The 17061-nt window shown below is 38.1% G+C and overlaps 1 protein-coding gene across 1 annotated transcript in view; it reads right to left on the minus strand.

The window, feature by feature from the left end:
• Window positions 1–12697: 12697 nt before the first annotated feature.
• The window catches only part of Tmtc1 (Transmembrane O-mannosyltransferase targeting cadherins 1), a 48605-nt gene continuing 44241 nt past the window's right edge, over window positions 12698–17061 (minus strand). The window contains exons 7-9 of the mRNA XM_017151348.3: window positions 13713–14193; window positions 13565–13649; window positions 12698–13150 (exon numbers count right to left, since the gene is read on the minus strand). Coding sequence (XP_017006837.3) covers window positions 12810–13150; window positions 13565–13649; window positions 13713–14193 — 907 coding nt within the window. The 3' untranslated portion in view covers window positions 12698–12809. The remainder of the gene's footprint in view (window positions 13151–13564; window positions 13650–13712; window positions 14194–17061) is intronic.

Here is a 17061-nt window from a genome sequence, read left to right on the forward strand (position 1 = left end):
CTGGAAAAAGTGCTGGCGCATGCTGAGGAAGGGACTTAGCTATTTGTATAATATAATACTGAGGCGATATTCTCGTAACAATTAATACATAACCTTTGGTGTGGGCGAAAGGGACCGCTGATTCCATAGAAAAATTCATCAAATTAACCCAAGACAAATTGTTTCACACCTCTAAGACCTGGACGTTAATTGCTAATGCAATGGATTAATAATAGACTTTTACAATTGACTGAAAATATTTGAAAAATTTTAAATCCCATGGGGATTAAACGTTGTCACACAATTATTGTCATTTGGCATATGGCATTTGCCGCCCATTCGATTACCCTTTTAATTAGACGATCTTATCGGGCTGAAAAGGGTTACATATCTGGGTCCGTCGTGATATACGACCCTATATTTGTAGAGCCCGCCCAGGGGAATACAGTTATTTGCACTTCAATAATAATGGAACGTAATAGGGACAGATACTCGTGCTTGTTGATTGTTATCGCTGTGTTACATTTGGTATATATAGGCATACAGTGTGTTTCACCACCATAAGGCTCGTTATATAGACCATGGAAAATATTTGTGAATGGTTGATTAATCCAGATTGGGTGCCACCGAAAAAACGGCAGCTCTAATTGGTCATTAGGTTGAACCACAATTATTTATTTACATCTATTGATCCACTTTAACTTTAAATGGGCTTAGTTGTGTTTTCCTGTGATGCACTATTAGATTAATATTGAGCTGGATGCAATTAGTATATATACCTGTGTATTGATAACGTTATCGAAATAAATATTTTCCCTGAAACCCTCACTAATTGCGTTATACAAACAAATAGGTAATATTAATAAAGAAAATATTTGTTCTAAGATCTATTAGTAATTTTATAAAGTACTTGAAACCTTCGTTATTAACTGAAAGCTTATAATTACTATCAAACATGCCTAAACATTTATTTGCACTCGAATTAAACACTAAAGCGTAATAATTTGCATCTGCTAATGAAATGGGGATCACACACGTTTTGCTCCGATAGCCTTTTTAATTAATTGTTAACCCATAAATATTATTATGACACATAGAATAGCGCGCTGTTCTGATTACCATTTTGATTGATGGCCCAAGATCTATTAGATAATTGAAATTGCTAATAGCCCAGCTCAATCGGGTTTTTGATTCGTGAAAGTTCTAACCAGCATATATTAATAAATCAGTTGTTTTTTGGGATAAAATAAATGGGCAAACCTGTTGACGATCGAAGGCAGTAAAAAAAGTCTGTCTGCAGTCTAGACAATGTGCATATACTAAGTCTCTTTGGTACATTAAATATATACATTTAGCTGTGGCTATAGTTTATAGTGCGCCTTATCAACCAAAGGCAACCACAAATACAAATCGGCGTCTCTGTCGGCAGCAATTTCCCTGCGTGCTTTGATCCGACATGCGATCGTGATCGCGTTTGACATTGACATTGAAATCGAACATCGTACGCTGCGAATAGCGCATACAAACACGCTACGAATAACAAAAAACCAGCAGCAACACAGAAACCAGCAGCAATATCAAAAAGTACAACAGCAACATCAAAAACTACAACAGCAATACCAGAAGCAGAAGTAGGAGAAACAGAAAAAGTAACTAAGGCAGCAAACCCATTCGTAACAGCAACTTCTACAGCAGCAACATCTACAGCAACAACAGCTACAGCAGCAACATGAGAGCCTACAGCAGCAGCAATAGTTATCTTGGAAAAACAAGCGACAAGATCAGAAGTTACAACACCTAAAGTACTAGAAGCAACTTCAACAGCAACCAAAATACTAACAGCAATATTTAAATCATCCGCCAAAGCAAACACACCAGCAATATCACTATTATAAATGCCACCAGCAATTTATGAAATACAGCCAGCAACATCAGAAGCTACAAACCTAACACAAAGTCTTCAACCCATTGAAAAAAAAAATATACAAATTTTGGAAACGACAACAACCGGCTGGCCTTCTTGGCCCACAAAAATCGAAATAAAGCAAATGTAGTAGCTTAAAAATGCGACAGCATAAAAAGCTAACCGCCAAAAAAAGCTCGAGGGGAATGCCGCTGACCCCGCCAAGATCCCCCGCCCCTCGCCCCCTTCCGTTTCTCTATAGATGATTATTATGGGTAGTAGTCGACGCTTTTGGGAGGCCTTTGGGGTATTGTTAGTGGGCTTTTGGGTGGGGGGATGCGAGAGACGTGTGCCCCGTCACGGTTGACTGAACTCAGCGCTCGACTCGCACACCTTAGATAAATTTCAATGAACTGCATCCTATAAAATCAAACGGTTTTACGGTAGCATTTAATGGAACGAAAGTTATTGAAAATAAAGAAAAGTGCTGAATTTAAATTACAACTTAGAAGATTTCATATGACTACCTATACTATTTGAAATAATTTAACAAATCTGCGAAGCTTCTTGCTATTGAATACAAATTAATTTTAAAACAATAAGCCGCTAACATAAACAACTTAAATAACAATTAGCAAGAACACGTTCTTACCACTTTAAGTGGCTTAAAGCGTTAAAAACGGTGTTATAACGTAACTTTATTAATTAAATCTGTGTTTTTTTATCGCATCTCAACCACAACAACAAACCATAATAAATTGAATTATCGATGCCTGTGAAACGTCGATCAGGAAACCTAACGTTTGATAATTATAATTGAAGCAGAAATGTCCCAGAGTCGATAACTCGTGATGTCTTATAGATGTGACGTAGAAATCTGACATGAAAAGCAACTTAGTTGATAACAGGTTTGCAAATCTAACAACATTTGATGGGTTTATGGTTTTAATGGTTTTATGTATCCAGTTCTAGCTTAGTTAGGAACTTTCTTTTTACCTTATTCATTTACCTAATAAATTACGTTTCATAAAAAATATCCTAGGAATTTGTTTCTCCAATTAGCACCTTTGGTTTAAATTATAATTGGTAATCTATAAACGTAGGCAATTAGGCACATTAACATTTACCCATTAAGTCTGAGAAAGTCTATAGCCACTTATCTAAATCAATTGTTATTGGAATAAGATCAGAATTTGATGAATGCATTACGTGTATCTAATTGCAATTTTATTGACTGAATCGTACTGCAAGTCAGGTACCAAGATCTGACAACTGTTCTGGGCGGTCGTGGAGTACCGATTGCAATTTGACTGACTTTCAATATAAGTATAAATTCAATTTAATTTGCATGGCAGTCACGACGCTATGCAAATAGCCAGTTTTAAACTATTAGCCACAAGTTCTGAATGAATCGTATGGGGAGTGCACTCACCTTTTTTTTTGCCCACCTCAACGCGATAGTAAAGGTCCTCGAAGATGATATTAAAAGGGCTGCAGGCAGCGGACAGAAGCATTTTTTCCATCTCAAGTTCCTGAGTTAAAATTTAAGTAGTTTAATCAAGGTGTGATATTCATTTAATGCTTAACTATAAGCTAATAATTAAAGACCTTCGGATGAGTGTAAAAAAGTTATTTCAGAATTTTAACCCGTAAAGATTTTAATTGCCCACGGTCGCACACACATTTTAAAGACCCTGTGCTACTAGGCGGAACCAACCGACTTAATATCAGTTATTAAATTAAGGAGACCCACTACGCCTCCGACTTAATTCGATTCACGTGTTGCTACTTTGTCATTGCCAGAAAGTTTAGCTGGAAGATCGAACAAACCCTATCGAATCGTTGTAAATTATAGGCAGTGTCGCACTTTACCTACCCGGATATATGATAGCAAATTGATAGATGCACACATTCTGTGCGCGGGTATTGATTTCAGGTTTAAAGTTTAGTCGTGACTTGCCATCGCAGCTGTGATAACAAAATTCCCCAAGAAGAACATAAGTGGGAAATTTTAGTTATTATTTTAATAACTATTTAACTAACTAACTATTGTTTATACACTCATAAAAATAATTTTCTACATTTTAGAAAATCTCCCTAAAAAATTTTTCGCCTTTGAACTGAGAAAAATTTTCTATTTTTACGACAAATTTGCCATAAATTTAAGGCAGGTGACCATAAATAAATATTTTTAGGGTTAATTTTTCTATTTTTCTAATATTTAGGGCGTTTTTTTTCGATTTGTTTCGTTTTGACCTTTTCTAAATCCAACGGCGAATTGCCCTAATTTTTTTTCTAAAATTTTTCTAAATACAAGGGCGGTTTGCCTTAAAAATCACTCCAAAAGTGTGAAATTCGGTAGCCCAGCGGTCTAATCACTTGCGCTTTCAACTTTGCTATATGAGGACTAAGGTCGTGGGGTTGTGGGTTCGAACCCTGTGTGATTCAACTTGATTTTTATGTTTTTTTTTTTTTGTAAACATTATAATACTGAGGACATTTTTTCGTCCGAATTTTAAATTAAAGTAGTCTTTAAACCTTAAAAACGTATGGGAGTTCTGAGTTAAAAGCATACTTTGTGTTTGCGGGCAAGAAAACGGGACTAATTGTCACAGTCGTCAGGAAAAAAATATACGGTTTAGTTGCCTTTAGTCATATTATAACGTAGACCTCAAGAAAATAAGATGTGTGCAGAGTTTGTTCGTCGTCTTGCGCGAGGGGTCTGTGGTGCAGCGGTAGGACGTTAGACTCTAAACCGAGAGGTCGTGGGTTCGATTCTCGCAATGACCAAAAAAAGTAAGTTGTTTTTTCTCCTCATATTCATTTCCCTAATTCATTTACAAACATGATTTTTCAGTTCTAACGGCTGTGCTGTATAGATCGGGCCCCCTCTTAACGCGGCTCCCATATAAGCTTCACACCAATACAATAATATGAAACGGTGTCCTCCGCCGGTGTTGTTTAATTAAAGCAGTCCCAGTTCCCAGAATATAGACGATTAAAAAAAAAACATGCTTCCCAAATTCAGTTAAGCATGCTCAAACACGATTTTTTTTAATTTGTCTAATTTTTTAGGGCATTCGCCTATAAAAACAGAAAATTCGCCCTTAATTTTAGAAAAATACACCTTAAAATTAGGGCAAATCACCCTAAAAACAGGAAAATATTTCTTATTTCAAGAAAAATCACCCTAAATTAAACCAAATTTCCATCGGGATTTTTTAGAAAATTTTTCTAAATACACGGGCGAATCGCCAGCGGATACGATTTATGGGCGATTTTCTAAATCCAAGGGCGAAAAGTCAGTTTTTTAGGGCGATTTAGGGTAAAAATTTCTATGAGTGTATATTTGTAAAATAATTTAGACAAATTCATTTACCTTTTCCATTACAAAAGATAACGTTAGCTTCTGTTCGATTTGACGTGCAACGCGAAACTAATGTGACAAACCCGTGTTTAGCGAAAAAGTTGTTATCAAAGTGAATGATGTCGGAGCAACTGTATTTAATTACAGGCTGCTCTTGAATCTGGCTAACATTTGAGGCAAACTCCGGTCCGCTCAAGTTCAATCAAAATGATATAATTGGCTATAAAAATATCGTTTTTTGCGGCACTCCATTAAATAAGATAGATGTATTTACAGCTTAATTTGACATTTAAATAAATCTTTGGGTATAATGTATTTTATTTTGAAGATTCACTAAGTCCCATCTCTGTATTTTCTGTTCATAAGTAAATATTTAGAAACCAGCTTAAAACGTGGTAATTAAAAGTTACCTCACTGGGAAACTTAAATGTTTTTAAACCAATTAAGTGATCGATTCCGGAATCAACTAACGGTTTCCCATTTAATGTAGGTTGATCTTAATATGACATGCTATCTTTAGCACAGTGACAGGCTGTAATTATTAGATCAAAGGGAAATGCAAACTAGTTCTATTCATGGAGCAAATCAATCATCAATATCATCTATTAGCTTGCAATCTGAACCCATTTCAACTCTAGAATATGTATTTAATATATTCATACTTATCCCTTCTGTCGACTGTGTAATTTCCATGTTAACAAATTGAATGATTGCTAATGCTATTAATGTTTAACGGGTGCTTACCCTTTTAACCGGTTTTAAGTGCGAGTTCAGGTGAAGGGAAGTGCGATAAAATTTAACGCCTATTTAGGCCCTGGAAGCTGGGCAGTACTGGAAACGTGATCGCATTACTCTGACCAATCTGAACTTGATCTAACCCAACATCATCTAACAGACATTCATTTGGAACGCGATTCCACGTGAGAAACTCATTTGGATTAATTAGCGAGTACAAGTCCAAGTCGGGTTTATGGTACTGTTAAACTTTATCTGTTTGCTGCCAAATTAGTGTCTACGCATTGGATGGAATACTTTTTTAAATAAAATCTATAAATGTTTTGTTTTTTTTTTGTAAGTTAATAAAAACCGCAATGGATGAAAATCAAAGCGAAAAATATTTGGATTGAATATGAAATCATATGATTTATTACGTTTTTTTAAGTTTAAGCCCTTTTTTTTTTAAGACGGAATTTAAATGTTAAATATAAACCCCGGTTTTTGTGGTGTCTACAGTTAAATTTTAATTAGTAAATATTCCATTTAGATTTCCTAATTAAGAATGTTTAAAAAAATGTTTAATACAAATATTGTTTCGGTCTTAAAACAAATTTACCTTTCTATATTTTAATTCTACAGCTGAATTTGCCTCAATGTAAATTTACTAAGCATATACCCAAACCTTACATTTTATTTACTGTAATTTTACACTGAGGCGAATGTAGACGACGAATTCGAACGGTTCCTTATAATTTAAAGCATACTTTTTGGCGCCAACAGAAACTTCAAATTTTAAAGCATACTTTTCGGCTATTAAATTTACCTCGATGTGCGCTAGAAAATTTTATTTAATTCAAATCACAATTTTTCTGAAAAAAGAGGTTGAAGTTGAAAAAATTCGGATTGAAAAAAATGAAGACACATTTATGATATATTTGAATCGCACTAACAGACGTAACGAGCAGCTTTATCTTTTGAACCCCAAACAGCTCCAGTAAAAAGAATAGATGTGTTCCTAAATCACTAAATATTTTCCACTTTGACCTCATTTTTCTTGTAGCCGGATTTTTATTTTATAAAGAGCAAATCAAACTTTATTTAACAAATAAAATGGGGACGAAAACATTTCGTAGTTGTAATTTAAACTCATTCATTAAATGTTTGGACGTCTTCCCCCAAAGACGTTTTTTTCCCAAAGACGCAATTATCGTATACGATAATATATTAGATATAGAAATCTTTCTAAATAAATACCTAAATACTTTATCTATATGATTGTTTTCTAGTGCTGGAGAAATAAACCCACAAAAGTATTATGATATTTGCGGTTTCGAGATTATTTTCGTTTTGCGAGTTCATTGCATTACATTTCCAATTATGTTTGCTCCTCCGGAATTATCTCTGCGAATCAACAGTCGCAGCCAAGTTGGACAAAGCGGCTAAGCTGAAGTGGGTTCTATAATTGGAATTCAGCCAAATCAAAATACGAGCAACAGTCGGGGAAATGGAAATGAATTATTGAGCAAAGATTGTCCGGCTATTCGACATTCGCCATTCGCCATTCCCTCATTATCGGAATCCATGGCAACAATTCGCTATTTGTCGCCCATTTCTGAGGGATGTGTCTGACTTAGTTCGTTCGCCCTTCCTTGGCTCTCCCTGATTTTTTCAATCAAAATTTCAAAGCCAACTTAAGCTGAGCGGGATTTTGCGAATGTGTTTGCCAATGGCCCTGCTCTGCGGAGGTCCTTGGGCGCTTTTCGGATCCTTGGTCCCTATCCCTGTCCCTGAATTGGGTAACCAAGAATATCGCGAACCATCCGTCCGTCTATTTGGCTGTTTGTGTGTGCTTTGTCTTATTTTCATTTCGCCTTGCTGCTTTTTATTTGTTGTCTGTTATCTATTTGTGTTTACTTTCCCTTCGCCATAAGGCGACAATCGCTGCCATCACCATCATCATCATCATCATCATTGGCATCTCGACATCACCATTTTGGGTCCTCGGGTGCCTGGTAATCCAAGGATGATGATACTCCCACAACTCGGCGAAACTAAACTAAATCAAAACCGAAATCGAATCGAATTTATTGTCATCTCCATTTTGCGCCTCAGATTATGCCACAGATTCCGTCCTCGGGTTTCAATTTCGGTGTGAACTTTCGCTCTTGGGTTCACAGCAACTTGGAGTTGTTTTTCGCCAGTTGTATGCCCTGTAACTGGGGATTAAAAGAGTATGTTGTGTTGATGAACAACACGGAAGGAGTTATTACATCACAAGAATTGCGACTAAAAGTATGCAATAATTTATTTTAAGAAATATATTTTTCACTGCATACTTTTAGGTACCTTTATAAGTGATTTCAGAGCACTAAAAATGTATTTCTGCGTTTTATAAATGTTTAATTTAATTCTAAAAATTCAAATAGCCCTCAAAAGCAGACTATAAATCTATAAACCTTACAGGATATCTGAAACTCGAATATACAACTGATTTTTCCTGGGGATGATGGTTACGCTTGGCCTGAAGCTACAGGTTATGATGATTGCTGCTGCTTTGTGTTTTGTCCTCTGTGCTTTGGCATTTTGTCTGCGTTTTGTTTCCGCTTCGCCCCCGCAATTTCAGCTGATTGTTGTGTTTTCGACCAGCAGCTGCAATCAAAAATACATCACTTGGAGCAGGAGTCAGACGAGGAGCCCTGTGCCCCCGTTTAGCTCTCGATTTGGCTTGGCTTTTTAGTGGCAAACTGATGCTGACATGGCGGCTAACCCCGAAAGGACTTCACTTTCTCCAGCAATTAGTCGGGGTGAAAGTTAAGTTGCATGTTGCATGCGATTGGTGAAATTAAATTTCCACCTAATTGTTTGAGAGGAGGCCATAACCAAGAGAAGTGCGTGAGTGGGTGGCAGGCAGAAGCCGCGAATCAACTGCCAGCTAGTTGGTTTCACCGGCTTGGCTTGGCTTTTCCTGCAGCTGGCGTTGCTCCGAACGCCCAGACAGAATCGCTGCAGTTGACAGCGGCTGCGTGCGGCTTTTCATGCACCAACCTATCTCCACCCCCCCTGTTTTACCACCCACTCGAGGACCCCCCGGTGAGTGCGTGTTTGTGGGCGTTGCATTGATTTTATGGGCTTGCACATTTCATCGTCACAACTTTTTGTTGCGTCTTCTGATTGCGGCTTACAATGCGTCAGATGCAATCATTTTGTTGCCTGTCTGGTTGCGGTTTTCCGCTGTGGCCACTGCAGCCAGCAAATGCATCAAGGTTCAGTATATAAATTATAATATTTTATACTTGTTTACAAATAACTTGCTCTGATTTTAAAGTTCCAGCGTCCTGATCACATAATTATAATATGAAAAATTAAAGAAAATATCCTTCCTATTTGATTTTACTAATAAAGGTGTCGAAAAGTATGCTGTGAAAAAACGTTAGCTTGCGGATTAAATATTTTGTTGCATACTTTGTTGCACCTTTAAAAGTGATTTTAAAAACATAAAAAATCCGGATTAAAACGGGATACGCGAGCTCAAAGGATTTTGTATTCCAAATACGAATCTATTATTGCTCAGTTAAAGTTTCATTCAAAAGGCTTACATGTTCAAATATTTGCACACAAATGGTAAAAAAAAGTTGTATTTTGCTTTTCGAATTTATTACTTTACCTGTAAACAAATTCAACAAATTAAGTTGTCAATGTCCCAGTTTCATTGTTTTTTGCTCTCTCCCTCTTCTTTGACCTCACATATTCCGACTCGATTTGTGACGAAAAAATGGGAAATGGAAAATACAAAATAATAGAAGGACAAAGAAGGACAAATTTGTTTTTGATAGAAAGTCATGTCAAAAACAATGTCCCAACTATTGTGTGTCATCCTTTTTTTTTTGTCGAGGGTCGATGGTCCAGGGAGGAGGGGCACTTGAAAATTGCGCCACAGAACCGTTGAGTTCCAGTTGACCCTCATCAAAAGCTAACTAAAAACTTTTCGTTTTACTTTAGTTTTTATTCCGATTCTCTTCCTATCGCTCCCCCGCATAGATACATCTATGGTACTATGGCACTTTGGTGCTACATGTGCGGGTATCTCCGTGTGTGCATGATTTTGTTGTTTTTGGTCTCTTGGCCAAAGTGGAAAATAAATGGTTCCACAGGATGACCATTTGCGTGGTCTGCATGTCAGTATGTGTGTCAGTTACAGTTGAGGTGAAAATAATATAATTTTATTATTAGCCTACTTTGTAGAAATGTTGAATTACAAATTAAAATTAAATTAAAATTGATTTCAAATAAAAACCAAAATAAATAAAAAATTACCTTTAATATTATATTTTTTTGAAAAGTTTTTTCTATTTTTTTTTTGTTATCCAGCATTTTGTCCGCTGCTGTATGTGTCGTATAAGCATTTCTTCTACCGTGTATGGTCAAAAAGTTGAAAGCCGAGCGTCACTTTTTGCACAATCCGAAACAACAACAACAACATCTGTGGCCAAAACAAAAGTCAAAAGGAAAGTCCAAACAAAAAATCCAATAGAAATTTAAACAGTTTGACGCATTAAATACTCATTGGGCAACTTGCCGACTAGGATTTTGGCACCATGGTGGCCTTTTTGGTTGGTTTTTTTAAGGGTTTTGGGATGGGGGTGTTATACCCAAAAACCCACAAACGACGAATGGGGATTTTGTGACATTCCATATGGAGCTGGTTATGGTTTTATGTACGAAATAGTCACGTCTGTAAGTTTTGCCATATTTGACTGAACAACTTAATTACAACTGAATGGCTATTCACAGACATTTTTTGAGGTTTTTGGGTAAATAAGAAATATTTCTAATTAAAAGTTATGTAAAAGTTGGTTAGAATACATTTTTAACTAATAAATTCCAAAAGACTATGACTGTTTATTAAATATTTGAATGTAATTTAGTTCTATTTATATTACTATTTCTTTCCACCTTTTCCTCCTTTCTGATTGCGGTGGTATTAGGTCCACTCCATTGCCCTGAATAATACGCACAAATCTGTTGAATGTCAAGGGGCTCAGTTGGTTAAACTTGAATCTCTGAAATCCATATTTAATTATGGAATTGCAGGCCTTCGCCCACTTCTCAGGGCAGTTAACCCCTTACCTGACTGCCTAGACTTAATTAGGATTCCGTGCTCATCCCGATCATAGTCATAGTCATCATAATCATCGGAGCTCTGTGTTTGGGGCAGACGGTGTCAGAAGTGCCACTTCATCAGTCAGTATCGAGGCTGCCAAAGCACCACAGCCACCGGCAGTTGTCCGCGCCAACTGTTTTCCAACTTCCCGCCCATCGCTACACTTAAAGAATGGGAGTGCTACTGATACTGAATTAAAAATGGTTAGTAAATTAAGGTTATAGCTAGAAAATATTAAACCTTTCGTATTCAGAAAAGCATAATTCTTACAAAATAAATATCCTTTTCAAACTAAGAAAACATTTTTTACCAATTTTTATTGTTTTGAATTATTTTAATTTTCGACATAAAGTCTTTAAAAGGAAAGTTAAAAATCTAAATTCCAAAAAATTATTTGAAACCTCTTCAAAAACGCTTTTTTATCAATAGGAATATTTTTTCTAAAATATATTTTGTTTTCCAAAACATTTTTAGCTGCAATTATTTGGTGCATCCTTTTGTTGAAGTGCAATTTATTGAAGGGTTGCCCAGTGATGGGGTCGGTCGGTTATGTTTCTGGGATTTTGGGCGAAACCGGGAGTTTGTGTGTGTTTTGGGGCTACTGGGGCAGGGGCACCGGCTGCCCCTTTGTTTGCACTCCCGACTGACGAGGGCCCAAAGGCGTTTCGCAGATTTCGTCGGACGTGTGTGTGTGTGGTTTTTGGTGGATTTACTCGAGGGGCATCTGCTCGGCTTAGCGCTAAAATGTGTGTCTACCTGGGCTACATACACCTGTCATATTCGGCTAGCCGTGTGTGTGTGTGTGTGCGGCTGATGGAATTTTAATTAAATACTCGGGTGTCTATGTTAATTTATATGCGCATATGCTTAGCCAGCCAGTCTGCTCCTGGTTTTCGTCCTCGTCCTGGTCCTAGGCAATTCCATTTTCCGTTTTCCACATTGATATGACGAGGACCGAGGACTTTGAGGACTCACCTTTGAAGTGGCTGCGCATGTTTGTGATTAAGAGCCTTTTTGGGGCCCTGCTCCCCGCGTCCTGTTCCCTAACTCAGTTTCATTGTTTAAAATTTAATTATAATTTAATGCTTAGTAAGCACTATTTCTCGCATGAAACTCTTCGTTTGGCCGCCACCCCTTTTTTCACCACCCCTTTTTCAGGTTGCTGCGGTTTTTCCTCTGTCCCAAGCCACTTGATATTATCACGTTGCCATCCGTCGTCTGACTGACTGACTCACCCACTCTATTTTCGGGACCTTTGGCTTTGTCTCTGCCTCTGCTGGGGAATCGCTTTAAGATCTTTGGTTTCGTTGGGCTTTTGTCTGCGTTTCGGCCCCGTCACCTGGCTCTGTTTTCCGAGATGAAACCCAAAAGCGACTTGATATGGAAATAATTTGCCGCGTGGGTTTGGCTTTCTGGAATTTGCGTCGGCAACAGATTGGCATTTTCACATAATGCTGGCTTAACTAATTGTGGTTAAAGGGAATGCGACTTAAATTGTTGCATTCAGAGCAAAATATTTTGAAAATCTAGGGCATTCCTTAGTAAATATATAAATAAAATATAAAGAGCATTGCAATCATTTCATTATTTATTGTTAAAAAATATATTGACAATGCCGTCAATCATTTGATAATCTCTCTCTCCTATCTACAATTTATTTAAGCCTACGTCCTCAGCATTTTTCATTCATTGGTGTCCTTGTGCAGATTCATCTTGGCCAGATTCGCCCTGCTGATGGCATGTCCTGGCTGCAGTTCCAAGGCCCTTCGATAGCACTCCACTGCCTCCCTTCGGTGGCCTCGCATCTGCAGGATGGCGCCCAGATTGGCATGGGCGTGGGCCGCCAGTGGTTGCAGGGTGACAGCCTTTCGATACCACAGCTCCGCTTCGGCCAGGCGGTTCACCAGACGCAGTGCATCCGCCACGCAGGATTGCAGGGTATAATCGTTGGGCGCCAAGGCAGCGGCTCTCAGGCGAAGGCCAAGTGCTTCATGATGGCGCTCCTGCTGCTCCAAGAAGTCAGCTAAAAGGGAAAGGTAAAATACCTATTGTTTAATATTTAAAATATTTTATAATTAATAATATTTAAAAAGTAGATGAATTAATAAATTTAAGATCCACATCTTTGAATTTTAATATCAGATTAATATGTGCTGGTTAATATAATATTTTTTAAAGATCAATAAAGGTTATTTTTATCTTATTTTACAATATTTGTTCAAAAAATACTACATTTGGAATTTTAAAACAATATTTTTATAGCTTTTATGGAATGATAAAATATTAAGTTGATATGTTTGAATCATAAATTTGACATTAATCATTTCGGATATTTATTGATAATAAGGTATAGATGACATCGAATTTTTTTCTGTATACCATTTATTTTCAATATGTTTTTCCATATTAACATTAGTTCTATAGCATTTTTCCTTACCATAATGGTGATGAGAACTGGCCTCCAGAGGTGCCAGTTGCAGGGCTCTTTTGAACCAGGACTCTGCCTCCGCAAGTCGACTGCCCTGTAAGTTTCATAAAATATTATTAGGTTTATTATTATAAAGATGACAATTTCTGGCCCTTACATTCCTGGCCAGTGTCTGGCCATAGGTCACATATGCTGCTCCCTGCTCCGGTTGCAATTGCAGGGCCAATCTCTGCTGCTGCTCAGCCTCCTTCCAATCCTGCAGCTCCGCCAGGATTTCGCCGAGACGCAGATGCAGTACAGCCCTCTGCTTTTGGGACAGCAAAGTCAGAGCTTTAAGGGATTCCCTCAGCATCGATGCAGCTTCCTGAAGTCGCCCGTCGGCGCGATGAAGGACACTCAGTTGCAGGTAGCAGGTGTAGCGGGCCTCCTCGTGGGCCCCTCGATCCCGAACCCCAATCCCCTCCAGTCGAGCTCCGGTTCGCAGCACCGAGATGGCTTCTTGCCGATGGTCGCCCAGGGAGATCAGGGATGTGCCCAGATTCAAGTACGCCGCCGCCAGTTGGGGACGTAATCCGATGGCCCGGCGAAAGCAGGGAACAGCTGAGCTAAAGTTGAGTTGCCTCTGGTGCACCACGCCTCTAAAATTGAGGAAAAAATATACTTTAAATTATTACGAAATATTTTACAAACTTTAATTTAAGCTATTCCCCCACTTTAAATTCTTTCGGCAGTCCTGCAATGCACTTGAATTCCCAAGGAACTGCACTTTCAGGAGCACTCTTCGTACTTTTTTGCTCTTCACTCAGAAGAAGTCATAGAAAAAATTGTTTAAAAAATGTGCGAAATGGAAAAGGGAAGCCCAGGGAAAGTTCAGTTACTTAACTCGAGGGATGCAGTGGGAAGTAAATTAACTTGGTGTTTGTTTTGCAGCGGTTTCCACGGACTAATTGCAGAGTGCTGACCTTCAAGTTGATTCTGGCCGGCTTCATTCAATCAACGGCCAGCTCTTTGAAGCATTCAACTCAATTTCAACCATCTCGGTCCCCAAACAAATATCCCGCACATATGCATACGTGTATCAGTTGTCGTCTGGTGGTTATCCCCCGAAAACCCGGATGTCTGAGGCCCCCCGGAATATAAACAACACAAAGTTTCGCCGGATCGTATGCATGGATAAGTGATTCTAAATAAAGGCAGCGTTTTGTGTGCAGCATTCCAAAAGAATGTAACGCTACCAAACAGTGCAAAATAAACCCGGGACCAGATTGCTCCTGCAAACCAGCCACATCTGCAGCAGCAACAAAATAATTCAAATAAAACGGCGAGCTCGGAAATTTTGTGTTGAGTAGCGACAGGGCCATAAAATCAACAAGAGGGCCGATTGTAAAGACTGTTTGTGTATTTATGTGTATGCAGAAAAAATATATTATACTAAATTGAATTCCATATAAATTTCTTGAATATGAAATTTACAAAATCACAGAAGCAATTGACTCGCCGTTTAGTAAAAAAAAATAAAAATGCATGTTATGTTTGGGTTTTAATATAAGCAATGGAAATAAACAAAATTGGATTACTTTTTAGGTATGTATGACTTTCAGTTTATTTATTTTTATTAAATTTCCATAACATGTGAGCTTAAAATATCATAAAATTATCTTTGATTTCAAATATTAAATTACCAAAAAAAAAAATAAAATAAATTTGTTGATTTTGTCGAGTTAAGCAAATATTGAACCCTTTTTAGAAAAACAGAAAAATCGACATTGTCAGCCCGAGATGACTTTTAATATGGGAACTTTTTTCCCCAAAGCCACCCTAGTTTTATTCAACAAATTTGCATACCGAACCGCTTGGATCTGCCGATTAGCTTTTCCACCAGATACTAAACTCTGGAGTGGGTGTGAGCAAACTTTTCAATGAACACTCGCATATGCCGCCGCATGCAGAGCTGAATTTGTTTAAATTCTATTTTCGAATGAGCAGCCATTCGACATTCCATGTTGAAAATCCCTCGTTGCCCACAATTTCACTCCCTATTTTTACATTCACCCCCTTAAAAAAAAAATAAAACAAGCAAAAAGGAGCCAAGTGAATGCATGCGAATTGCAACCGAACAACGCATGGATTTGCTCAACTGAATATTGAGTATTCTATTTTATACTATTCCATTTCGGGCCAAAAGAAAAACAAGCCATGTTGTTCTATTTATTTTGATGTTTTTTTCTTTTTGGTTATTTTTTTCTTCGTGCAGGTAAGCAAACAGCAGCAACTGAACGAAAATAAAACGAGCAGAAAGAGTGAAAACGAGAAATCGAATTATACAGCTCAGTGATTTTTTGGTTTTGGTGTTTGGCTGCCTGTTACTTTGACTTCCCACCTCCGTCAGTGGCAGCACTACCACCCCCTAACTCCCACCACCCCCCACTACCACCCACCACCACTCAACTTATCCTTTGCTGTGGCATTTTGCAGCTAAAAATCAGAGCAGCCTCGCTCGGCACAGGAGCACAACAAATCCCCGACAGTTGACTGGCGCAGCAGCAGCAGTAGCAGCAAGGAGCAACAGGATCCATCGTCGGATGGATGCTTTATGTTCCGGCAGTTGGAGGAGGAGGTGGCACGTGGCGGGAACTGAAAATCCGTAGCCGCAGGGCGCAAGGTGCCGGCTAGAGATACGCCGGCTATTGATGGCTTACGAGTAAATAATGTACAAACAGCTGCTTATCCGCGACGCACTGGCACCCCGGAGCCTTGGAGCCGGGTGGTCCTCGGGGTGGAGGTTGAAGGGCACCTGGCATTGATTTTCGATTAGAAAACGGAAATTCTGACACACCACCCGGTCCATCACAATTTCACAGCCTGGCAAGCTCTTAAAGCTTTCATAATGTAAATGTTTCAATCTCCTCTTCAGACTTTTAGATTAGCTAGCTGCAGAGTCTGGGAGAAATAACTACTGTAAAATCAACCAGAGTTTTGAAATCACTTAAAAAGGTGTCCAAAAGTATGCAACAATTTGGCTTGAGCACCCTCATTTCAGTTCAATAAACGCAACACTGCATAGTTTGTTGTGTTCTAGTTTTAAAGTGGATTATTAAATTTATAAAATGCATTTAATGGGCTATATATATTGTGGTTATTTAAGGAAGGATTTATTTTGTTTTAGAATATTTTTTCTTAATTTGAAAAATTGAACACTTCTAGTAAGCAGATTGTTATAGATAATATTTGATAATTTCCCTTCCAGTAATTTTTTACATCTTCCAAAAGAATTCCCTTTAGATTTCCCTATTTCCTTAGTGTAAGTAAGCGGGAGGCCATGTAAAAGAGGCTGCATTCTGCAAGTGGACAGGGCAAAAATTCAATCAGACAACTTTTCGATAAGCTGCAAAGGCAACGCAGGCTTTTCGAACGGGGGAAAGTGGGCGAGAAAAGCGTTTTAAACTTTCCACAGCACTAAAATGAAATCTCTGCCCGGGCTTCCCACCACTTTGGACTTGGTCAGA

The sequence above is a fragment of the Drosophila takahashii genome, chromosome 2L (genome assembly GCF_030179915.1).
Source record: "Drosophila takahashii strain IR98-3 E-12201 chromosome 2L, DtakHiC1v2, whole genome shotgun sequence".
NCBI classification, from domain to species: Eukaryota; Metazoa; Arthropoda; class Insecta; order Diptera; family Drosophilidae; genus Drosophila; species Drosophila takahashii.